This window comes from Amblyraja radiata, chromosome 20 (genome assembly GCF_010909765.2).
Source record: "Amblyraja radiata isolate CabotCenter1 chromosome 20, sAmbRad1.1.pri, whole genome shotgun sequence".
Lineage (NCBI taxonomy): Eukaryota > Metazoa > Chordata > Chondrichthyes > Rajiformes > Rajidae > Amblyraja > Amblyraja radiata.
This window is the reverse complement of record NC_045975.1, coordinates 34,711,890-34,738,580: the sequence shown is the minus strand read 5'-3', so window position 1 is coordinate 34,738,580 and position 26,691 is coordinate 34,711,890. Positions and strand designations below refer to the sequence as shown.

Below are 26,691 nucleotides of genomic sequence, written 5' to 3'. Positions count from 1 at the left end.
TGGAAGGGAGATGTAGGCAACTGAGAGAGACAGAGTAGGTGTAGTGAGGGAGGAGTGCCGGCAAATGAGGTGAGGCAGAGCGAGGCGAAGAAGGTCGCTGAGATAGAAAACATTGAAAGGTGAAGGTGAGGAAGTTGCGGAGAGATGAAGAAGTCACCTGAGCAGTGAATGAACCTGCAAGCAATGAGTGAGGAGTGGTGGATTATGACCTAGGACCAGGTGACGTACCATCAACTTCCTCAAACGTGGCATAAAAACCATCAAAGCGTTTGTACCCATCGGACACGAACAGAATATGTAACATGTTGCTGGAGCTGCGGACTGGGGGAGGGCGCTCGTTTCCGCAGAACCTGCCGATAACCCTGGTGTCGATGTTGTCGCCGTCACGGACCTCCACGTAGTCATACTGGCACATGTAGTCAAACTCCAGGCTCAGCATGGAGAACCTGGAAGAGAGGAGGGCGCGGTCAGAGCAGCTGAACCCGGCGCACCGCGACCCCTCCATCCACTCGCAGGGGCACCCTCACTCCATCCTCAGTGGAAATCTCTCAGTATCTCCCTCTCTGCCTCCCTCCCTCCCTCCCTCCACAGTGGAGATCCCTCAGATCCTCCCTCCCCAGAGGCAGATCTCTCAGTAGCGCCCTCTGCAGGAAGGAGATCCCTCAATGCCTCCCTCCACAGGAGGCAGGAGATCCCAGTGACTCTCTCCACAGGCAGCAGTTCCCTCAATACTTCCCTTCAGCGCTTCCATCTCCAGGCACGAGAGCCCTGTTCAAGTCATAAGTTTCTAAATCATTGGAATAGAATTTGGTCATTCGGCCCATCTACTCTACTTCGTCATTTAAAAATACACAAAAATACACAAAGACTTGGCCTCCACAGCTATGAATTCCACAGATTCACCACCCTCTGACTAAAGAAATTCCTTCTCGTCTCCTTTCTAAAGGTACATCCTTTTATTCCGAGGCTGTGCCCTCTGGTCCTAGACACTCTGCTAATGGAAACATCCTCTCCGCATCTACTCTATGCAGTCCGCATCCACAGACAATGGGTACAGTTTATAGAGTTGGGGGGGGGGGGGGGGGGGCGATTCTGATGGACATGTCATCTGTGAGGAGATAGGAGGTCATACTGACGAATATGTCACCGTGCGGCCCATGACACGTGTTCCCCCAGCAAGTTCACTTATTCAATAACAACACTAATGTTGATTAAATCAAAATCTCCCAAATTGTTTGGTCACAACAAACAACAGCAATAGCATTGGCAGATGTTGAGCTCCAAGGCTCGAAAGGAAGCATTAGGATTAATATATCAATACCTTGATCATTTAGATAGATTCTAGGGGTAAACATCAGAGGAGAGGGCAAGAGGCACGTACATTTGAAGAACCACGGAAATATTCCAATAATTAGACACAACCGGGACTTTGGTTGGTGCGAACTCAGTTGGTGGCGGCTGCAAACAAGGACGATCCCGCCGATTGAAGTGACCACCAGGGACAAGCGAGGAAGGCGAGGGGAGCTGTCGAAGAGGGAGGAGGGACGTCGGTGAGTGAGGGGCATGGTTGGTGAACGAGGAGGGCCATTGTGCTGGTAGCTGGTCGAGGACGCACCACCGACAACAAAGAGGGACCCGGTGGAGTGGGGGGGCAAGAGGAAGAGGGACCATCAGGACTATGTTGAATACATTTGTAACTCTGTCGACAACCTCTATGTGGCGACTCTTTGCATACTTGAGTATTGTATGCAAAGCAAAGGATTTCACTGTACCAAGTACATGTGACAATAAAGTGTCAATCGATCAAAGTATCAATCAATCAATGAACCAATCAAATAGTGAGTTTAAAGGGAGCGTGATATATACAAACACTCCAGACCCTGGCTATGCCTGCAAACCCCTGGCGTTCTGGACCCTGACCACATACGTGCAGTCCTCATCCTTCCACCCTGCTCCCACTTCACAACTCACAATCCAAACTAACGAGTGAGCCACATGCCAGACCATCAGGACTTCCGAACAATTGTTCGCTGGATTATCAGAGCTCCAATGTCGTTCCAGAACTCGGACCCAGAGAACTGAAGCCATGAGCCGCCACTGAGGGTGATCAAGTGGCCAGATTAAGGCTGGATGAGGTTACAGAGGCAGAGAGAGCAGGGCATGGAGAGGTAGAGAACTAGGGTGAGAATATTAGACTCACGCAGTTAAATAGACAGATATTAAAATCTGTAGGAAGGAATTGCAGATGCTGGTTTAAACTGAAGATAGACACAAAAAGCTGGAGTAACTCAGCGAGTCAGGCAGCATCTCTGGAGAGAAGGGATATGTGACGTTACAGGTTGAGATCCGTCTTCAGTCTGACCCACTGCGTTACTCCAGCTTTTTGTGTCAATCTTAATATTAAGGCATTTCCTTAAAACAGCCAACATTCATTTCAAACAGGAGGTGGCACCAAAGCTCCAACCTTGGGAAGTTCTTTATCAAAACTGTATTGCCAAGTGGATTCAGAATATTGTCTACTCAATGCTGACAGATAAAAAGCCAACAGCGCAATTGATGCCTGAACCACAACTTCACAGTCACTCCAAAATGCAAATGTTTTGGGAGAAAGCCATAACAGTGCACGTCTTAATACCAAGATCACCCTCCACCCTGGGATTGCAGTAGGCTAGCTTCAGCGCAAAGCTGGGCATCCATGAGGCACAATGGAGGATCAGCAACACCACAGTATACAACGGCACGGTGGTGCAGCGGTAGAGTTGCTGCCTTACAGCGTCAGAGACCCGGATTCAATCCTGACCAACGGTGGTGTCTGTACGGAGTTTGTACGTTCTCCCCGTGACCTGCGTGGGTTTTCTATGGGATCTCCGGTTTCCTCCCACACTCCAAAGAAGTACAGGTTTGTAGTTTAATTGGCTTGGTAAATTTGTAAATTGGCCCTAGTGTGTGTAGGAGAGTCGATACGGGGTTCGTACATTTTCCCCGTGACCTGCATGGGTTTCTCCGGGAGCTCCGGTTTCATCCCACACTTCAAAGACGTACAGGTTTGAAGGCTAATTGGCTTTGGAAAATTGTAAATTGTCCCTAGTGTATGTAGGATAGCGTTAGTGCATGGTGATCGCTGGTTGGCACAGACTCGGTGGGCCGAAGGGCCTGTTTCCGCACTGCATCTCCCAATTAAATAAAGCTAAAACCGAAACCTCATGGACCACCATGTCTCTCATTCTATCCTTACATTAAGGATGTGACTGCCCTCTAGAAGGTGAAGGGGAGATGTTGCCTTCAATGGAACAGTTCTGTTATGAGGACAGACTAGATAGGCTGGGTTTGTTATCCCCAGAGTGGAGGATACTGAGGAGGGACAGTAGAGGTAGTTCTGTTCCAACTAGTGTTTTCACAGTAATAACAACATTTAGGGAGATAGGAGCCAGGTAGGGGCAAATGGGACTGGCTTGGATGGGGCATCTTGGTCGGCATTAACAGTCACTGGACCTCTTCTATCATCCTAACAGTCACTCCCTCCTTCCAAAAAATACACTGCAGTTATTCACAGAGGCTGCTTCAATAACACTTCCCAAATCCACAACCTCCACCCCCAAGAAGGACAAGGACAGCAGGTGCATGGGGAACATGATCTGCACACTTCCCTTCAGGTCACACACCAGCCTGACTTGGAAATATATCAGCAGTCCTTCATCATCACAGGGTCTACATCCACAACTGCATTGTAGGAGCACCTTTATCACTAGGACTGGGAGGTGGTCCAAGACGATGGTTCATCACCACCATTACCATCTCACGGGGGAGTTTTGCTTGGACGATAAATGTTGGGCTTGTCATTGAAAATCTCATCATGCTTAATCAACGCCAACTTTTGTACCATGACTTAGCATATAAAGAGGTGTCGAAAACTACACATGATAAACCCATCCTACCTTAATTCAACGGTGTAATTTGGATTCACTGATATGGACCATTCACAGTGAGAGTTGCTGGGGTATCCTTCCAGTACAATATGTCCTCTTGAAGCATTTATTACATTCCCACATTCTGGAAACAGAAATATGCTCATCAAGTCTGTGAGTGGTTGTGTGTAACATACAGCTTAATCCATACAAATCCCTCCTGTAAATACTTGTAGTTCCGTTTAGTTTTTAGTTCAGTTTTAGCCCGTCCCTATTTCACGACCTAATTGACGACCTCTGCCAAGTTTGCCCTCGACTCATACTCGCAGCATGGTCGCCACGAGGTCGTAGGAGGTCTTCGTAACTCTTCCTCATGCTCATGAGTGGTCTCCACGTACTCGTGGCCTCAAGTAGGTCGCGGCGCTTTTTCCAGCCTGATAAAAAATGTCCACGAGTTAAAAAAAAGGTCGGCATGGAAAAAATTGATTATTTTTACTCCTAGGTAGGTCGTAGGTAGAACGTAGTAGGTCATGATGGTAGTCGTAGGTAGTCGTAGGTGGTAGTAAGTAGTCTTAGGTCGGTAAATGGCCCGACAAAAAAAATTGCAAACATTACATCATTCTATCATGGGATAATTTTCCACTAGTAGCTAGTCGTAGTTGGTCTTAGGTGTGGAAGACTGATGTTGTGGGGGGTCGTAGGAGGTTGTAGACATAGTCGTAGGAGGTTGTAGACATAGTCGTAGGAGGTCTTAGACATAGTCATAGGAGGTCATAGACATAGTCATAGGAGGTCATAGACATAGTCATAGGCGGTCATAGGAGGTCTTTTACTTTGGCGAGTCAACACAACCTTGACATTTTTTTCAACTCGTCTAGGGTCTTCGAAACTCGTGGATTAGGTCGTCCAAGTGGGACAGGCCCTTTAGTTTATTGTCACGTGTACCGAGGTACAGTGAAAAGCTTTTGTTGCGTGCTAACCAGTCAGCGGAAAGGCAACACATGGTTACAACCGAGCCATTCACCGTGTACAGCAACCGTCTCATTCTTCCATCAGACTTATTTCACCTTTGAATTGAATTGAATTTAATGGAATACTTTATTGTCACATGTGACAAGTCACAGTGAGATTCTTTGCTTGCTTACCTTGGCAAGGTGTGCAAATAGTCGCCCATACAGGGCGCTCACAAAGTCACAAGTTCCACCTCGCCTCATGGCAGTCCCCTCACGCCAGGTCCTCCATCGACCATTAACCTGCCCTCCTCACTCTTTCACCCCGCCCTTCATGCTATTTGATCCCATCCTCTCTCTAGTCACACCCTTTCATTCACCCCACCCTTCAGTCCCGTATACATTTCTCTCCGTGAATCTCCAAGGTTCCCAAATCCCATTTTCTTCTTTCAATATTTATGACACTTTCCCAGTTTTCCCGAGTGCTTTGCCAGCTGTTTCTACTTTTTCAACAAAAAAAAGAATGTCAAGACCCCATTAGTTGACTGCTGCGATCAATTACTTCTCATCGGTATTTATCCTGGAGAGCTCAGCTGAATGAGACAAGTGATCGATTACTGGAATAACAGAAATCAATTGCCAAATCTAAGGGAGCCCAAATATATAACCCCATGGTTACTGGGGATAAATAAGCTCGAGAACGGTTGCTAGGATAAACAAGTCTGTTAGAGTGGGAAACATTATGGAGAAGGAGAATTTCTCCACTCGGAGGGTTGTAAATCAGCGGGATTCTCCAACCCAGACACAGAAGTGCAGTCACTGAGTATTTTTAAGCCTGGGTTTGACTCTCAGGAATTCAATGTAAATGGGGACTGTGCAGGACAGTAGATGAGCTGGCTTTGCTGGATGTGAGTGCAGGTTCAGACTCCTCGTCTCCAATGGAAGGGGGCACAGAGTAGCAGCTTCTCTAGGGCATGTGATAACATGGCAACAAATTAACCACAGCATGTGGCCATAAAATACCAGACTAACCCTGGCGTGGAGGCAAAGTGTCCCCTATAGACAGATAGTCATAGAGTCATAGTATGATACGGTGTGTAAACAGGCCCTTCAGCCCATCTTGCCCACACCAGCCAACATGTCCCAGATACACTAGTCCCACCTGCCTGCTTTTGGTCCATATCCCTCCTAGCTTGTCCTATCCATGTACCTCTCTAACTGTTTCTTAAACGTTAGGATAATCTCAACAGCCTCAACTACCTCTGGCAGCGTGTTCCGTACACCCACCACCCTTTGTGTGAAAAGATGTATGTGATTGCCAGAGTATCGAGTGACAATGGGTGTAGAGTACAGCTTTATCAAAGGAGATAGGAGCAACCAAGGGGAATGGATATGGGATATTACTTTAACCTAAGAAAGTGTGTGTGATGTGCCAATTTTAACTGGATCAGCAGAGAGAAATGTCTATCGCTCGTTTTCAAATCAGCACATCCTTGTTTCTTACAACCGACATATCTAGTGGGAGTTGATAAAAATTAGTGTTATAACGAGAAAATAATGTGGGGTCAGCACGAAAGTTGGAAGGCGGTTTAATTGGTGTTAGAGAAAGGGGAGAAGCTGGTTAGTTATAGGGTAACAACTGCTCAGTCACATAGTAACAAGAGTGAGAAGTAGCTTCATAATACCTTAACCATGGGAATAGCAAGTTGTATTGCAGTTGAATCAATGGGAATTACAATAGAGTGCCAGATTAACCTGCACTGAAATAAATAGAAGGGAAGAAGAGTTATTATCTAATTTGGTTTGGGTGCATTTCTGTATATTTTGCTGTAGATTCACTGATCAGGCAGAAAGACAAAGTAGGCCGTAAGATGACACAGGGTTAATTTGAGAGGGCCATAGACAGTGATATCAAAATGATGAAACAAGGAACTGCAGGTGCTGGTTTACACAAAAGGGCACCAAGTGCTGGAGTAACTCAGCAGGTCAGTCAGCATCTCAGGAGAGCTTGCATAGGTGATGTTTTGAGTCAAGAACTTTCTTCAGATTCTGAAGAAGGCTCTCGACCTGAAACGTCACCTCTCCACGTTCTCCAGAGAGGCTGAGTTACTCCAGCACCCGGTGTCCTTTTGATAGTGATGTGAGTGAGGAGGAATCCCGAGGTCAGTACTTTATGCATTAGCTCTGTGAAGTAGACACAAAATGCTGGAGCAACTCAACAGGACAGACAACATCGCTGGAGAAAAGGAATGGGTGACATTTTGGCTCGAGACCCTTCGTCAGACTGAGAGCCAGGGGAGAGGGAAACAAGAGAAATGGAAGGGTAAGGTGTGAAAATGATGGATCAATGTAAACGATGATCAAGGCTCATCACCAAATATCTGATTCAGAGCTTTGCTCGATTTAAGAAACCCGATATGTGCTCCATATCTAGAAGACAATGTATTCTATAGAGAAACGAGTTTCATCTCCAGGCAGACTGCAGGAATGCCTCATACGTCATTAGAAGTTCAAAAGTCAAGAGATCGTAAAGACAAAGGCAGAGTCAGGGACAACGTCAGAGACAGGGACAGTCACCAACATCAAGAGGGATTAGGCACTGGGATCACAAAAGCAGGCACAGACTTAGCGACCTACAGATATTGCACCATGGAAATAGATAGTGAGACTTCAGGATGTTGAAACTCCATTGAAAGTTAGTGTTGGGACCTCCGATATTTGAGATTGCATGGGATCAATATATAGCCACTAGGAATCGATAACCATTGCTGCCTGCCTGATCCCTTGTGCTAAAGGGATAGAGGTAGCAGTCGCTTGAGATTCCCAATAACTTACTCTTCCATACATTATCAACCCTTCTCTTGCATCATCACCCTTTCCATGATTTAATTCTTCCTATCTCCACCTTTTCACTCATCTTCCCCCTTTGACTGACCTCTGAACTTGTTTAAAGCTCTTTACATATCTGACCTTTCTCAGCAACATCAGAAAGAAGAGGGTGGCACAGTGGCACAACGGTAGAGTTGCTGCCTCACAGTGCCAGGGACCAGGCTTCGATCCTGACTACGGGTGCTGTATGTAGGGAGCTTGTCTATTCTCCCAGTGACCACGCGGGTTTTCTCCGGGTGCTCCGGTTTCCTACGATATTCCAAAGACGTGCAGGTTTTTAGGTTAATTGACCTCAGTAAATTGTCCCTAGTGTGTAGGATAGAACTAGTGTATGGGTGATCGCTGGTCGGCAAGGACTCAGTGGGCCGAAGGGCCTGTTTCCACACTGTGTCTCTAAACTAAACGAAATGAAACATTAACTTATTTCTCCTGCTCACTGCCTGACCTACAGAACATTCCCAGCATTCTGAGTTTTTTAAATTTCGCCCTCATTATATTTGCTTTTATTTCTTGCATTTGGAGGAAAATATGCCTCTCCCTTGGAGACAGAATTGCATGGTGCTTTGTACGTGGCCTTGTGGAGCTTCTAGTAGCAATGATGAAGTCTCTGATCTGGCTTTTGTGTTCCCTCCCACAGCAGCCTTTCAGTCAGTAATGATGGAACACGGCCCTTTTCACTCGGAAAGGTTGACGGATATGGAAAGAGTACACAGTGTCCTCAGCGTTACTTACTCAAGCAGTCCCCCCCCGACCAGCCAGTGTGGCATTCAGAGCAGTAAAGCCCTTTGATGTAGAAGTCATCCAATGTCCCCCACGAGCCATTGTTACATCTCTTGCAGCTGTCAAAGATGACACAGCCTGGAACAAAGAAAGCCAACATTCAATATCTGCTTCATCTAAAGGTTGAGCGAGGAATCTGAAGAGAATAAAATCGGCAATTGTACAATATTGGCCTTTGGATGAGAGGTGGGGGTTGGGGAGAAGAGGAGGTTCTAATAAAGAGGTCACATTGCTTCCTGATACAAACAAATATAGTAGTTTCCTTGATTTAGTAGATACTGGTAGCATGGGTGGTGAGAGCAGGTATTGAGGGGGGCGGGATGGGTTGGTGGACACCAGAACTAACTGTTGAGCCTCTTCGAGGTGCCATGGGCCTAACACAAAACAACAGTGAACACAGGTGCCCACTTGATAACCACAATGATATACTTGCATCTACACGATCATTTTTTTTTTTGGTGCTTATGTAGGTAGCAGATTGTTGCAGATGGAGTTAGTTATTGTCCTTAGTATAAATTTGTATAATCAGTTTAGATATTACTTTGGCTTTGGACTTGGTTTTTCTTGGTTGAGCACTTATCCTGGTGTTACAGCACAAGCACTTTGTGTTTTAATTGTGATTTAACACAAAGATCACAAAAAGTGGGCAATACTTATTGGAACCCAAGTCACATGATGATTTGACAGAAGCATTTATGAAGAATTGTGGCTGAGCACGATTATAGATCTTGGGGGGGGGGGGGGGATGCATTCATCTATCTTCTATACTATTACTAAAACTCTCATCTTGACCACTTCCGGTCTGCGTTGTAATTAAATTTGCGCTAAAACAATTCCCCACAGCGTTACGATTTCTCGCCACCTTACTCCCCATTCTCCTCTGTTGCAAGTCAAATCAGTTTTGTTCCGATCGGTGAAATAGTACAAAAGTTATGAAGGTTTAAAAATCGTAAAAGCTGCCCCTTACGGAACCCGCTGTCAATAACGCAGCGAGGAGAGTAAAAAGCTGAAGGGGCGCAGTGTGTTGGGCAGCTGGCGGACTGCTTCTGCGGCGACCAGCACGACCAGCCGGAAGCTGATGAGTTGAACCGGAAGCCTCTGAGTGAAGCTGGAGTGGGACCGGGTTCTGCTGCATGAGGCCGAAAGCTGAAGGTGCAGGGTGAGCAGAGTGCGAGCCCCCCCCCCCCCCCCTCCCCACACCCCCTCTTCCCCCCCCCCCCCCCCTACTCCCCTCCGCTCCCACCCTCTGCTACCCCATCCCCACCCACTTGGTCTAATATAAGATTAAAGGGAAGGGTTTTAGGAATAGGAATCATGTGCCTCAGAGGATTGGAGTTAGTTTGATGGGGTTAATTATTGTTACGGGTACTGAGGTGCACCAAAAATATTTTGTTTACATGTTATCCAAGTAAATCAAATAATACTAAACATGAGTACAATCAAACCATGCACAACAACAACAGGAAGAGCAAAGAGAAAAATACATAGCATTGTAGCATACCAGTACATAGAGGCAGCGCAGTGGCGCAGCGGTAGAGTTGCTGCCTTACAGCGCCAGAGACCCATGTTCGATCCTGACAATGACTGCTGTCTGTATGAAGTTTGTATGTTCTCCCAGTGATCGCATGGGATTTCTCTGGGTGCGCTGGTTGCCTCCCACACTCCAAAAGACGTACAGGTTTGTCCGGTAATTGGCTTTGGTAAGTGTAAAATTGTCCCTTGTATGTAGGATAGTGTTCGTGTACGGGGTGATGGCTGGTCGGCACAGACTTGGTAGGCCGAATGGCCTGTTTCTGAGCTGTATCTCTAAAGTCTAAAGTTCCAGGGAAGTTCCACAATGAGGGAGGTTGGACAATAGGGGCTGTATCTTTCCTTGTGGAAGGACCATTCAGAAATTTGACATCAGTGGGAAAGAAGCTGTTCCTGAGTCTGGAGGTGTGTGCTCTCAAACATTTGTATCTTCTGCATGACAGGAATGGGAAGAAGAAGGAATGACAGGGGTGGAAAAGGTCCTTGAATAAGAGATGGTAAGGGTGGGGGAGGGGAGGGGAGGGGGGGGGGGGATTAAGAGTTTATGGAGCATGTGATAGATAAGGGACAACGCGACCATGAGCTGAATAGCCTGTTTCTATGTTGACCATTCTTTATATTGCTCTTTCCACAACCCGCTACAACTGACCATTCAACAGATGCAAACCTAATACCATGTGTCTGAAACTACATGACCATACAAAGCATCCCAAAGCACATTCCTACCTCACATCTGTCTGGCATTCTCTGGCAAAAGTATACAAAGTGCCAACAGGAAAGTGACCCTGACCCAGTGTTGGTGCCCTATATCCTAGGGCAATGAGGTCAAGTGGAACACCATCAACTTCATGACAAAAAGTTTATTTAAAAGAATATATCCACGTTGGTGGAGAGAGGGGGGTTTAACAATGGGATGTATTCATGCTTTTTCTCTTTTGCAGCCTCTGTATTTTAAGTACAAAGGGGAGGTGTCAACAGTCAAGATACACCAGGACCAGAACAATGGAAATGTTACTTTTTGCAGCTTAAATGCAACAACACAACAAATAAATAAACAAACAATAATGGATAACACAATAAATTATCAGTTATATTAGGTAACCAGGCTGTAATAGTGAGACAAAATACATAGTGCAATCTCATATAAAGTCCATGGTAGTTCAGTGCTGAGGTAAGGTTGTGATTAAGGTTGTGCAGTGTGGTTCAAGGAAGCAAGCAAAAAGCAAGCCACTGACACAGCCCCAAACCCATAGGCAGGGCTCCCTTCCAGAAGACTTGCCTCTTTTACCCAAGTCGTCGCTGTTTGCCGGCAATATCAGGGAGATAACTTTTATCCCTGCTAAATTTCAGTGGTTGCAAGGAGTATAATGGCTGGACACTCACTCTCAAGGCACCAGGAAGCTTAACCTTACCTGGGTGGATCAGACAAGAGTCACATTCATTTTCCTCGTTCCGGCAGCATGGGACAGAGTAGCCCACCACTTCCTGTTTTCCAGGACAGGTGCATTCAATCTGATCTATCTCACAGCATTCCCGACACATGATATTCCACTCCGCTCCCGGGCAGTCCTCGTTGATGAGAGTATACCCTGCAAGAAAAATGGAAAAGGCAATGGCTGTTCACACTCCTGGCAAATTGAGAGGCCATTTATATTGTAGCAACAGAGAAGTGAAAGATAGTTTGCTGCAAATGGGTACCTTCTGGAGAAGAGAGGGGGTGGGAGGAGAGAATCTGGTGTGACATTCAGACCCAGTAAGCATCATCCTAAATAGACACAAAATGCTGGAGTAACTCAGCGAGTCAGACAGCATCTCTGCAGAAAAGGAATAGAAGGGTTCAGTGAATTTCGGGTCGATACCCTTCTTCAGACTGAAGAATGGGTCTGATGAAGGGTCTCAACCCAAAACATCGCATATTCCTTTTCCCCAGAGATGCTGCCTGATCCGCTGAGTTACTCCATCTTTCTGTGTGTCTTTGTTTTAAACCAGCATCTGCAGTTCCTCCCTACCTATATTGTAAGATGTGACTGAATAGCTTGAAGAACAAGCATTTCACTGTATCATTGTATAGGTAACCATAAAGAAATCAAACTAAATCCAAATTAACCCATGTGCCTTTTTAACCACTTCACGTCCCGTTACCTTTGAAGTTCTGCAGATGTATATTGCAAGGTTCCACTGCTCGCCCAAATTGTCACCGTGTTCCCATTTATTATATATCTCCCCTTATTGAACCGCCAAACTCATCCCCTCTCGCTTCTCCAGATTCTATTATTTTTGATTAAGGAGACAGGCCATTGTTAACTGTGCCCTAGGTGAAAACGAGTTACATACAATGAGACACAAAAAGACGACTTTGAAACTTGAACACCGACTCGGGTGGAGGAAACCCCTGCAACCCTCTCTCTCCTTCCCTCCCCTGTCCTTCTCTCCAGAGATGCTGTATCACCCTCTGAGTTACTCCAGCTTTTTGCATCTATCTTCTGTTTAAACCAGTATCTGCAGTTCCTTCCTACAAAAACATCCTCTTAAAATTGGAGCCAGGCATTTAATGGTGATATTTAGATATCATGTTGTTTTTCACATAAGGATGTATAATTTATGTTTTTGCGTATTGTCTGAGTCCTGTGATGCTGCCATAAGCAAGGTTGTTCATTATACCTGCACCTCAGTACCTGCACCTCACTGCACGTGCACTTATGACAATAAACTTCAACTTGAACTTAACTGATAGAAAGCCACAGAAGTGGATTTAAAGTGGAGTTAAAACCTCTGATGCTGGGATTGGGGTTTTAGTTGGATGGGCAGTAAGGGTGTATATATGAAGCTGAGGTGTCTATTAGTCTAGAGTCAAGAGTCAAGAGTGTTGACTTGTCATAATGTACCAATGAAATTCTTACTTGCAGCAGCAAGACTGGATTATAAACATAATACTCAAACTAAAAACTCTACAAATTAATAACCCCAATACCAGTGTAAAGAAGCCCAAAATCTTTATTTAGTGCAACCAGAGACACTCCATTGTTTATGGTTTAATTAGTGTTGTGTCGTGTTCAAGATCCTGGTGGTTGTTGGTAAGAAACTATTCTTGAAGGAAAAAAAATGTATTTGGAAAACATGATCCAACTTTACTTCGAAGGCAAATATATCTATAGGCGATATATGGCAATATTCAACTATATTGTAAAAAGTGGATACCATACATTGAGCAGTTCACTGCAGAGAAACTATGCTATTAACATGAATATGCTATCTCCTTCTCCAGCATCCAACTTAAAACATCAGAACGGCCATTGTGAGTATAATCCACGTGTAATGGTCATGACCAAGTGAACGGCTGAAGATGCAGCCTCACTGTCATGTTTTATTGGAGAATTGTTGCCGTTGCCTTCCATCCTTGTATCTTACTTAAGAAAACACTGAAGGTGGCTATCAGACTGATTGGCTCCATGTCAGCACCCAAAGCATCAATGACATCAGTCCCATACTCCTCCTCATCTCCCTCAAGCCCTGCAATGTGCTTCCTCTCACTTGTCCATTAACAGTTGGCACCACTACCACTGGTAGAGCTGCTGCCTCACAGCACCATGGACCCAGGTTAGATCCTGACCTCACATGCTTCCTGTGCGGAGTTTGCACATTCTCCCTGTGACCGCGTAGTTTTCCTCCAGGTGCTCCAGTTTCCTCCCACATAGCGGAGTGGAATGGAATACTTTATTATCACATGCGACAAGGGACAGTGAAATCCTTTGCTTGCATACCCAAATACATATGCAAATAATCGCCACATACGGTGCTGACAAAGTTACAAAGTACCTCCGCTGGCTCCTCCATTGTTCTCAGGGAGAGTGCCCCGACAACGCATCTCAAGGTCAAAGGTCAAAAACTTTATTTACCATTTGTGCTTACACCCATAGGAACTCTTGTGCGGCTATTCAGAGAGTCAAGTTACGTTAAAAAATTAAAATTAAAAATTTAAAAATTAAACATTTTTTTTTTTAAAAGACACACAGAAGACACATAGAGCATTGTAGCTTGCACAAACACTATATCAGGACATCAGTTCATTTTGTTGTGTTTTGGCCAAGAGTCTCACTGTTGCAGGGAAGAAGCTTAAAAAAGCGTGTTCTTTTTGTGGCGATACTGTCGGGTACTGCTAAGGCTGACGGGTCATTGCAAAATTGAAGGTGGCGCCCACTACAGTCCCATGGGAATGCCAACCCCTGCACCCTGCCGCTCAAATCCACCCATGGCATAGCTTGTCCCAGATGCAGCAACATAACTGGGGTACTTGCTGGAAACACGAACGGAGAAGATCTCAAGAAAAGTCTGCTGAGTTACGAGGTGAAGGTATTACAGCATCCAAAACTCTAGACTCTGCAAATCAGTTTCTTGCTCGTCCCCCTGGGATCTGCCTTGGTAATATTCCAGGAGATGCTTCACTCACACAGACAAAACTGTCAAATGAGTTTACCAGGAGGAAGGTCCAGGGAGTAGCCCCAGACATCAGTCGTTTAAGTCAGGATAAGTTCACAATAAGCTTACTGTAACCAAATGAATGATTCACTATATCCTTACAGGTTGTATACTCCAGACAGTAATGCCCATTCACCTAATCATGATGGCATAGTGGCTCAGCAGTAGTGTAGCGGCCTTACGGCGCCAGAGATGAAGATTCGATCCCGACTACAATTGCTGTCTGTACGGAGTTTGCATGTCCCCCTGTGAACATGTGGGGTTTTTCCGGGTTCCTCCCACATCCCAAAGATGTGCAGATTTGTAGGTAATTAGCTTCTGTAAATGTCCCTAGGTGTGTAGGATAGAATTAGTGTATGGGTGATCGCTGGTCAGCGTAGACTCGATGGGCCGAAGGGCCTGTTTCCACGCTGCATCTCTAAACTAAAATAAACTAGACTGTGACGCACCCAACATTCAAATTCATTGCTACCCTTGGAGAAGGGTTAATGAGTCACAGTTAGATGCACAATAGGGCATGTTGCTCCTTGACTAGGCACTTTACTTTAGGCTTTAGAGACACAGCACGGAAACAGGCCCTTCGGCCCATAAAGTCCGCACCGGCCAGCTATCACCCCGTACACTAGCACTATCCTTCACACTAGGGATAATTTACAATTTTACCGAAGCCAAATAAGCTACAAACCTGCATGTCTTTGGGATGTGGGAGAAAGCCGGAGCACCCGGAGCAGGCCCATGCTGTCACAGGGAGAACGTACAAACTCCATACAGACAGCACCCGTAGTCAGGATTGAACCTGGGTCTCTGGTGCTGTAAAGCAGCAACTCTACCACTGCACCGCCACTTATCGTGGCTCCAACTTCAGTGGTATCAGGCAGGACTGAATCACCCTTGCATGAGGCAAAGGCCTTTCTTTCCCTCGTTGCTCCGATACAAACTGCAGCACAGGGAAGCAGGCAGTTCCAAGATGGGGGATGAGTGGGGGCGAGGCCTGGGGTCGGTGGCTGTATGTCACCGACGGGGGCTCGAACCAAGAGGCAGCCAGCAAGGTAGCAGGGTCCTGCATTTGGTAGCAGGAGGGGTGGGCTGGCGGATGGGCCAGTGATCATCTGTCAAAGAGTCACAGACCCCTCATCGGGTCTCCCGTCAGGAGCAGTCTGTGACTTGTTCATGAGACCTCAGTGAAGGTGAATTGTTGGTCGGTACCACGAGGTGTGAAATTCAAAGCACAGCAGGTAAGTGATGATGAAGTTAAACGTTGAAGGGGGCATCTTCAAATTTCCAAAGAGGAGCAGCTCAGTTTCCAGAGAGGAAAAATCATAACCTTACATCAACCAACAAAGAAATTAACTTCACTGGTTGAACAAGACTAGTGTGCTCCAATGCATTGTAGACATAACATAGATCGATGCCCAGCACAGCATAGACCATGATTCAATGCACCACACAATATTCACCACACAATGGGCCAATATTCATTGCCACAGACGGCTGTGGAGGCCAAGTCAATGGATATTATTAAGGCACAGATTGATAGATTCTTGATTAGAACGGGTGTCAGAGGTTATGGGGAGAAGGCAGGAGAATGGGGTTGAGAGGGAAAGAATGGCGGAGTAGACTTGATGGGCCAAATGGCCTCATTCTGAACATAACTTACTGTATGAACATGAATATTCAACCCACTGTCAACCAACATTCACCTCATCAACAGCCAATAATCACGATACCCTAACCCAATGCAAGCCAATTGATCTTATAGAGGTGTATAAAATCATGAGAGGAATAGATCAGGTAGATGCTCAGAATCGCTTGCCAGGCGAGTAGATGAATCGAGGACCAGGGGACATCGGTTTAAGGTGAAAGGGAAAATATGTAATAGAAATCTGAGGGGTAAGATTTTTACACAAGGGATGGTGGACGTATGGAACAAGCTGCCAGAGGAGGTAATTGAGGCAGGGACTATCCCAACGTTTAAGAAACAGTTAAACAGGTACATGGATAGGGCTGGTTTGGAGGGATATGGACCAAAGGTGGGACTAGTATAGCTGGGATATGTTGGTCGGTGTAGGCAAGTTGTTTCCACTATGTACCACTCTATGACTACTGCAAGCTCTACATTTACCTAAGGATGTCTACACGTCACCCAATCCTGAATGTAACAATTGAGTTGGCTGACTTTGGTGAATGGGAGAGGAATCTGAATAGAGCAAATCAGAATCTAGAATTGTTAGGCAAAGCAGTAATTGGTCAACTGTGGCAAAGTCGCTTAGGTTGCAAGATGAGTCCAATGGCCCAGCGGGGGAGAGGAAGCTTCCATAGTTTAAATTCCATGGACAGCTGAAGAAGAAATGGCAATATAGATCCGAGTAGAGATGTTATGGTGGAACTAGGTGGAGATTGCAAGGCCACATGCATCCAGATGATGAAGGATTAGAAGGTGCCGCCATAAAAAAACGAAGCAATTTTCTGCCGTTCATGCTGTAGTTATTGCACACGGGATGTATCCTGTAGATGGTGCACACTGCAGTCATGGTACATGGGATTTCTCTTGTACAGAGTACACACTGCAGATATGGTACACTGGTTGTATCATAAAGACATTTGGTTCTGGTTGATTACTGCACAAGCACCTCATTTAACACAACAGCCATGGTTCATGAGCTGTTTCCTATAGTTAGTGTTTACTGCAACCACTTATAAAACAGAATAGATGTAATACTTGGGTTCTTACAACAAAGATTGTTTTGCCCAAGAATGAACTGGACAAGGAATGTATTCTCTCACACTCCTAATCTTTGGATGTTTTCCCTCTCCCACCTCAACACACACGCACTCGCATGCACTGTGGCATTGAACTCCAATCAGAGCAGCATTCTGGTAAGCCTGCACCCTCACCAAAGCCTACACATCCTTCTTGTAATGGGTCAACCAGAACCGCTCAGTTCCTGAACAATTATATAAGGGGCACTTTTAGTTTTTTAGAGATGCGGCGTGGAAACAGGTCCACTGTTGTCCACACAGACCAGCGACGACCCATACAGCAATTCTATCTTACACTAGTGACAATTTACAATTTTACCAATGCCAGTCAACCTACAAACCTGCACGCCTTTGGAGTGTGGGAGGAAACCAAAGCACCGAGATAAAAAACCCACGTGGTCACAGGAAAACGTACAAACTCCATATAGACAGCACCTGCAGTCAGGATCTCCCCCGGGTCTCTGGCACTGTAAAGGCAGCAACTCTACCACTGTGCAACAATACAATACAATCAATACAATAAAATCAGTTTTATTCATCACATTGTGCATAAAGTACAAGTGAAATCAATTTGCCAGCAGCGGTAAAATGAAAAAGAACACACAAAAACACAATAAAAATTTAACACAAACATCCACCACAGCATTCATCACAGTGGTGGAAGGCACAAAATTTGGCCAGTCCTCCTCCATTTTCCCCCGTGGTTGGGACCTCAACCCTCCGCAGCCGCCACTGCGGGCGTCCAGATGAATGAAAGTCAAGGTAAGTCCTGAAACGGTGCCTCCCCCATCAGTTGGTGTAGGCCGCAGGCCGGAGGTCGGAGATTTAAAGTTCCCGCCGCGCCGGAGCCAGAAGCACCGCAGACTGCAGGGCCGGCGGTCGAAGCTCCCCCCCAGCGGTCCCCGGCGAGGGACCCCGCTCCTGATGGTAAGTCCACGCCGCGCCCACGGTAGAAATTGGCTGCAGGCCAGCGGTGGGAGCTTCTTCTTCGCCCGGGTCCCCAACGAGGGATCCCAGGCTGCGGACGCCGCGCCAGCTGGAGCTCTGCAGACCGCGGCTTCAGGCTGCCGCGGGCCAGAGAACGGAGTGCTTCCCTCCGGCGAGCCCCGGCGAGGGCTCGCCCGCTCCACGCCGAGAGACCGCGCTGCGCCCGCCGCTGAAGCCCCGGACGTATCTCCGGGAAAGGCCGCCCGATCCTCGATGTTAGGCCACGAGGCAGGCGACATGGAAAAAGTCGCCTCTCCGTGGAGGAGGTGACCGAAGCGGTTTCCACCTTACACCCCCACACCCCCTTACCCCCCCCCCCCCCCCCCCCCCCCCAAAACACACAGAGAAACATTAAAAACATACATTTAAACACACTAAAAAAATTAAAAAAGTAGCAAAACTGACACGCTGCTGGCAGGGCTGCCGGCTTGCAGCCCTTACTATGTCGGTGGTGGGAACACATTGTGAAGTCGGCAACTGGGACAAGAGCAGTGCACCAAGTATGTGACTAATGTTTGAACACCACCAAGTATTTGTATGATCCAGTGGCTATGCCACTCTGACTCATGTTGATTAAAATGTTCAGCTCTCAGCACTGCCTGTAACTGATATATACCATGTGCAGTTGGCACCTCATTAAGATTCAATTACCTTTTAAACGTCATCGGTTCTAATTGGCAATAAATTTACTGAAGTACTCAAGCTATTCGAACTTGGACAACAGTTCAATCCCTGAACAGCAACTGGGAAATTTAATAAAAGTTATCCAAATAAATTCTGGAATTAAAAAAGGCAGTGTTTGTAATAGTGATCATAAAACTTTTCACTCTTAAAAGTAACTTGTCAGGGCAGTTACAAAGGTGACACATGCCACGATTATATAGCTGCCAGTGTTTGCAATTCAAGGTGTATGACCATCACCGCTTTACAGCATAGAACAGGACCGTTCAGAACAGGCCCTTCGGCCCACAATGTTCATGCGGAACATGATCCCAAGTTAAACTCATTTTCTCTGCCTGCACTTGATTCACATTCCTCCATTCCCTGCATATCCATGTACCTATCTAAAATACTTTTAAATGCTACTATCATATCTGCCTCCATCACCACCCCGAGTACCACATTCCGGGTACCCACCACTATCAGTGTAAAGAACCTGCTCCACACATTTTCTTTAAAATGTATCCCTCTCGTCTTTGACATGTCAACTTTAGGTAAACTTTTCTGACTGTCTACCCTATCTATGCCTCTCATAATGTTGTATACTTCTATTGGGTCTCTTCTCAACCTCCGACACTCCAGAGACAACCTCTGACACACTAAGCTGCCATAGCAACTTAGTTCTCCACCTGGGCAGCTGTTGGGATCTTCAAGATATTTACTTTAAGACCTTCAGTCAAGAGATCAGCAAGGCATGGCCTGAAACAGTATACCCTTGTGTACGAGAGAGGATAGGTAGTGTACTGAGGTGAAAGGGACTGACTCCCTTGTTGCTCGATGAGTGTAGAATAAGGGTTGTGGTGAACTCACCGGGGCAATGAAGGAAGATGCAGTTAGCAGTAGCTGGTGACGTAGAATGGCAAAAGTCTGTCACCAGCACAAAATATAGTCCATGAGTGAAGTAAATGTGCCACACCGAGGATATGAAAGAAAAGGTGGCTTTAGCTTACTTTGCTCTTAAGGTGATGTTACTGTAAGGAGTCCTGTGGTTTCCCTTCACAGTGTGTGTCCTACAGTGTGTTTCTGGTCCCCTTGGTCCTGCATCACCCACTAGGACCTGCTCTCGGGCTGGCATTGCAAGTGTGGACTGTTGCCACATCCCCAGTAGCACCAATAAGTATTTTCCGATAGCAAGTTTTACCTGCACTCTTGACTCCACATTTGGGGGCACTTGGGATCTAAACCCACAACCTTTTGTCTTCTGCACACAGAAATAAATTATCTGACCCGCAAGTCAAGGAGATGTCGTAACTACAACATCATGATGGCCCTACAAGGTCACTGCTAGGGTACATGTTCCATGTTGTTATCATATCAATTGCAATCGGTTTTATCCATTTTCATTCTAACGGATACCTTTTCTATGTTTTTTAGAATGGGTGGGAGGTCAAGGGTTGGAACTTTTTTTAACAAGGCAAAAGGACCAGAGCGTTAGCAGCAACAGAGGCAATTTGAGAGACATGAAGGAAAGGTTTGTGGTCAGTGAGCCAGCTTAGAGCAGAGGCAATGGTTGGAGCAGGTACCACATGTTAAGCCCTGAGGTCACAATCACCACCATGTTTGTTTCGACCACTTTACATAAGCTAATTGTAGATAATGTGAAGTTTATTGTCGTAAAATTCTCCCAGTGGCCACTTATAAACCTCTGTCACTGTGCAGTCACAGTAGTGGCACTGTTTATAAACACATACAGTGATAAACTAATATAGCACAGAAACCGGGCCTTCAGCCCAATTCGTCCATGCCGACCAAGGGTCTCGACCCGAAACGTCACCTATTCCTTCTCTCCAGAGATGCTGTCTAACCCGTTGAGTTACTCCAGGTTTTTGTGTCTATCTTCGGTTTAAACCAGGATATGCTGTTCCTTCCTACACTCCCCATCATAGCTAGTCCCCTTTGTCCATTTTTAGCCCATATCCCTACAAACCTATCCTATCCATGTACCTGTCCAAGTGTGTTTAAATGCTGTCATAGAACCTGCCTCAACTACCTCCTTTGGAAGTTTGTTCCATATACCCAGCAACTTCTGAGTGATAAAGTTGCCCCTCAGGTCCTATTAAATCTTGCCCCTCAGGTTGCTTTTAAATCCCTCTCACCTTAAACATATGTCCTCTTATTTTTGATGCCCCTACCCTGGGTAAAAGACTGTGCATTCACCCTATCTATTCCCCTCGTGATTTTACACATCTCTATAAAATCACTCCTCAGCCTCCTGAGCTCCAAGGAATAAGTCCTACCCTGCCCAACCTCTCCCTATACCTCAGCCACTCAAGTCCTGGCAACATCCTCATACATCTCCTCTGCGTTCTTTCCAGCTTGTCATTGCAACATGTTTGTTTGCAGTAGGAGAAATGACCATTCTTCAAATCTATAGTGCACAGTTACTGATTTAATCCATTTAATAGTTGTGCCTCAGAGCAGAATATGGCTTCATGGCTGAAATAAATGTCGACTACTCGACATTCCCAACTCTGTACCACTCTCTAGTCTTTCTGAAACATCTTCCAGATATCCAGCATGGATGGCATTTGGTGTTATACTGTTGCACTGCCCTGCATTCCGGCTGCTCACTGAGCTGACAACTTCCACTAATTACAATGGGTCCATTTCACTCTCACACCAGGGACTTCATGACAGCGGCTGATATTTCTGGAGAACCTTTAGCACATCATTCACTCTTAATTAAAAGAGCTATCTATACTAAACCCCCCGGTGGAGCAAGTGGTAATAGGCTTGAGATGATGAATGGGTAAGGGTCTGACCCACATCGCCCAACATATCCCATCTACACTAGTCCCACACCTGCATTTGGCCTATATCTCTCTAAACCTGTCCTATCCATGTTGTGAGGAGTACAAACATAGGAACACACGAATTAGTAGGAGACTTGAGCGTCACCATTTATCAAGATCATTCCAAATCTGACTGACCTCAAGTCTATTTTCCCATTAACTCTCAACAAGCTTTCACCTTCCTCCTTATCTTGCATCAAACCACCTCTGCCTTAAACATAGTCAAAAACATGGTCATGTTCCTGCTCCATAGAATTTGATGAAGTGAGTTTCAAATACTCACAACTCTCAGAGAGAAAAAAGATTTCCTTAAATGAGCAATTCTCTGATTTTTAAATTATCTCACAAGATGAAAAATCTTCTCCACATCCTTGTTGTCAAGTTACCTCAGGAGAGGTCTACCCCCCTTCCCATTCACATACTGGCCATTCTGTCCACACTTGCGCTTGGTCTGCTGAGACATACTGGATCTCCCTGTTGCTAATTATTTTAACTTCCCTTCCCATTCCCGTACTGATCTTTCCGTCCTGGGACTCCTCCATTGCCAGAGTGAGGCCACATGCAGACTGAAGGAACAGAGCCTCATGTTATTTTTAGATAGCTTACAGCCCAATGGTATGAACATTGAACTCTCCAATTTTAGGTGACTCCATATCTTCCTCCCCTCCTTCTCCACTTTTTCCCCCACACCTCCCCTTTATTCCGCCCCCCCCCCCCCCCCCCCCATGCCCCACACCTATTTCTCCCCTCCCCCTCCACCCACATTCCTTCCTCTGGCTTCACAATTTGCAACTCGACAATCCTTTTGTTCACACCAATTTTAATCCCTGACCTTTGTTCCAACCATCTGCCTATCACTCCCCACCCCCCAGCCCCAGCCGCTCCCCCAACGTCTATCTATTTATCATCTGCCATGCTTTGCCTTGCCTCTCCTCGCCCTGCTTTCCTTCCCCACCCCACGATCAGACTGAAGTGGGGTGCTGACCAAAGCACCGCCTATCCGTGTTCTCCGGAGATGCTCCCTGGCCCCCGCTGAGATACTCCAGTGCATTGTGTCCTCTTTTGCAAACCACCATCTGCAGTTCCTTGTGTCTACACCTCAGGTTAGGTTCAATCAAGTCCCCCTTCACTTCTCTACAATACAGCAGATTAAAAGGTTAACTCAATCCATCTGTCCTCAGAAGACCAACACAGAAATGCTGGAAGAACTCAGCCAACAAGTGGCCTCCGTGCAAGGAGGAACCATATTTCAGGCCAGCGACCCCTCCTTAGATCTCACGAGAGAACCCACTCACATCACATAGCAGTCTAGTAAATCATCTCCAGATATTTCCTGCACATTTACTTCCCTTTTTAAATCAGGAAACCATTACTGCCTGGTCTCCTCGTTCAGTACTCCAGTACTCCAGATATAATATATATTAGAAGCAGAATACCACTTAGTATAGATTACAGTGAATGATTTACAGAATTAAAAATGTAGGGGAAAATTCAGCGTATGCGGAGAATACCACTCAGTATATGATGCAGAGAATAATTTGATATTTATTTCACAGAACATAATAATAACAATTATAATCAGCAACCTGTAGAATTTACCAAACAGAAGCATGACATGTGAAAAAAGCCAATGAAAAATCTAAAAGAAAGTCGTGATTGCACTGTATATTTTAGTACCTCTGATCATTCCACACACCTCACTGCCAATGGTGCCATTTTGACAGCTGGAGGTGGGAAACAACATGTGGAAACTGAACAGGCTGTCGATTCATAGCAAAACCACAGAATGATCAAAGGGGTGATCATTGTGAAGATTATCAGAGAGAAAGGACAGCGTGCAGAGAGGCAATGACGGGAGAGGGTGGAAGCTCATGGAACAGGCAGTCACCGATTACCGAGTGCAAAGTTCCGTGGACATAGACAGGGCAGTGAGTGGCGTAGCCCTGATTTTGGTCAAGCATGGGACACAGGGCAGCTGGACCCAAGAACGCACACACTGGACAAGGGGGACACAGGGAATCTACAGCAGGATGGGGGAAGAAAGGGCAGGAGTGAATGGATCAATGAACAGGGAGCGACTAGATAACAAACCCAGAGGGCAACTGGATGTGGTTGCAGGAAACGATTATACCCGAATAATTAAAGCAACATGGATCACCAGCGATGGGAAAGGGAGCATTGGAATGAAACGAGGAGTAAATGGTTACAAGGAATGGGCTTTCAAGGTTAAGTGGATGATGTGACAGGACAGGGAAATGCATGCGAGTGGATCAGGGCTGGAAACTTCAGTGCACTGACCCACACACACACACAATGGCAGGAACACTGAAACAAACACCCCCACCCTGGGGAACTGTTATACTCACACCCCACCCTGGGGAACATTGACACTCACACACTGTCCCCGGGAACACTGACCGTCACTCTCAACCCCTGGGGAAGACTGACACGCACCCCGCCATTCCCAGGATCACCGATACTCACACACTATCCCTGGAAACACTGACACTCACTCCCTCTCCCCGGGAATCACGGACACGCACCCCCCCCCCCCTCCCTGGGATCACTGACCCCAACTGTCCTGTGCTCTGATCATCGCCCCTGGGTGCCCGGAGTGGTACATTGCCACAGTGCTGCCCGCTGCCTTGTTCTCTGTGCCTGTCCCACTGCGGTGGGGAGAGGATGAAACATTCGCCAGGTTTGCCTTACCTTTGGGCAGACTGAGAACAGCCGGCATGTGGAGGAGCAGCAAGCTCAGCGCTGTCCAAGCCCCCATCCTGTGGCTGCTCGCCCGCCTCAGCTCCCCTCTCCTCTGTCCCGCAGCCAGCATGTCCCCTTCACACCCTTCCTTCCCCAGCTCCCTGTGACTTCATGCCGTGGATCCCCCAGTACTTTCCTACCACAGCATTTGAAAAAAAGTCTCCATCAAAAAAAACAGTCGGCTCTCAGATGAGAAATGCATGACATCACCCTCTGTGGGAGCTCCAGTCTTTCCATTAAAGCCGCCGTGCCTTTGGCAAGCACACCAAGAGCAGGCAGAGTGCGGCTCAGGCTTTGTGTGCCTTTAACATTCGCCCTGCTCTATCCCACTCCTCACAGTCACCCTTTTAAACAGCTCCCCCCTCCCTCCGACATCACGGTCAGACAACTGGAATTCACTGTTCCCCCAAGGCTACGCTGATTTACCACAGCACCCTGTGTTGCAATAAAGTCTGTAGCTGGAGCACAATAAAATGTGCTTACTCTTCCATTGGCAGCTTTCTCACTGCCCAAAGGTTTGCTGTGATTTGGTTTGACATGTTCCCATTACTCACCCTGAACCCAGTGACTCCTTACAACAATGCTGAGATAGAATGGGCCGATGGGCCAAGTTCCCCAGACCACTCAACCAGGTCATGTCAGTAGAAACAAGGAACTGCAAATGCCAAAGATAGACACAAAGTGCTGGAGTAACTCAGGCAGCAAGTCTGGAGAAAAAGGATGGATGATGTTTCGTATCTGAAGAAGGGTCCCGCTCCAAAACATCACCCGTTCCTTTTCTCCAGAGGTGCTGCCTGACCGGCTGAGTTACTCCAGCACTCTGTGTCTATCACTGAGTCATGTCCTTAGGCTGCCCGGACTGGTTGCCGTGAAGACTAGACTTGGACTTGGGACTTTCTGGCCAGTGGAGTCAGTCAGTCACAGAGGATGGTTGTGGTCTTGCCACAGAGAGTTGTGAGCCGGTGGAATTCTCTGCCTCAGAGGTCGGTGGAGAGAGCTAGATAGGGCTCTTAAAGATAGCGGAGTCAGGGGATTGGGGTTGATCAGCCATGATCACATTGAATGGCAGTGCTGGCACGAAGGGCCGAATGGCCTACTCCTGCACCTATTGTCTATTGTCTCCACTTACCCACTGAGGACAAACTTCATCATCGCCACCTTCCTGCATGGGAAGGAACTGCAGACACTGGTTTACATCGAAGATAGACACAAAATTCTGGAATAATTGCGGGATAGGCAGCATCTCTGGATAGAAGAAATGGGTGATGTTTCGGGTCAAGACCTGGACAACTGGCAGTCTGAACAAGGGTCTCGCCCTGAAACATCATCCATTCGTTCTCTCCAGAGATGATGCCTGTCCCACTGAGTTACTCCAGTATTTTGTGCCTATCTGTCACTTTAATGGCTTTTCGACCAGGTTCCCTCTTATTGGCACAACACACTCTGTTACTCCGTGACATTAGTGGTGGTGACCACTAATCCAGTCAGTTTGAACGCATGTCACCCAAAGGCAGCTTACTCATTGGAGTAGAATTTTTCATAAAGATTAAATCGCCGTGAATTTACCAGATTGGAGTTAGATACAAGGAACTGCAGATGCTGGTTGACTGAAAAAGACAAAAGTGCTGGAGTAACTCAGTTCACACTTCTTGTCTTTTAATCTCTAGCCTTTGTCCAACCATCTGCCATTGAAACATCCCCCCTCCCCTCCTCATCTGTACCCACCTATCACTCAAGGACACAAAGTACTGGAGTACTTTTGGAGAACATGGATAAGTGACATCTCGTGTCTCGACCAGAAACATCTACTATCCATGTTCTTCAGCGTTGCTGCCTGACCTGCTAAGTTACTCTAGCACTTTGTGTCCTTTTGTGTATTAACCAGCATCTGCAGTTCTTTGTTTCCACCTATCACTCACCAGGCTTGTCTCATTCGGTTTAGTTTAGATTTAGTTTAGAGATACAGCACAAAAACAGACCCTTCGGCCCACTGTGTCCCCACCGACCAGTGATCCTTGTACAATAGCACTATCCTACACACTAGGAACATTTATAATCTTTACTGAAGCCAATTAACCTACAAATCTGTGCGTCTTTGGAGTCTGGGAGGAAACAGGAGCACCTGGGGAAAACCCATGCAGT

At 46.4% G+C, this 26,691-nt stretch overlaps 1 protein-coding gene across 1 annotated transcript in view; it reads right to left on the bottom strand.

Annotated features, from left to right (window-relative positions):
- The window catches only part of pamr1 (peptidase domain containing associated with muscle regeneration 1), a 63,926-nt gene extending 39,035 nt beyond the window's left edge, over positions 1–24,891 (bottom strand). Inside the window, exons 1-5 of the mRNA XM_033039251.1 lie at positions 24,499–24,891; positions 11,467–11,643; positions 8,477–8,602; positions 3,936–4,050; positions 229–446 (exon numbers count right to left, since the gene is read on the bottom strand). Coding sequence (XP_032895142.1) covers positions 229–446; positions 3,936–4,050; positions 8,477–8,602; positions 11,467–11,643; positions 24,499–24,619 — 757 coding nt within the window. The 5' untranslated portion in view covers positions 24,620–24,891. The remainder of the gene's footprint in view (positions 1–228; positions 447–3,935; positions 4,051–8,476; positions 8,603–11,466; positions 11,644–24,498) is intronic.
- Positions 24,892–26,691: the final 1,800 nt, after the last annotated feature.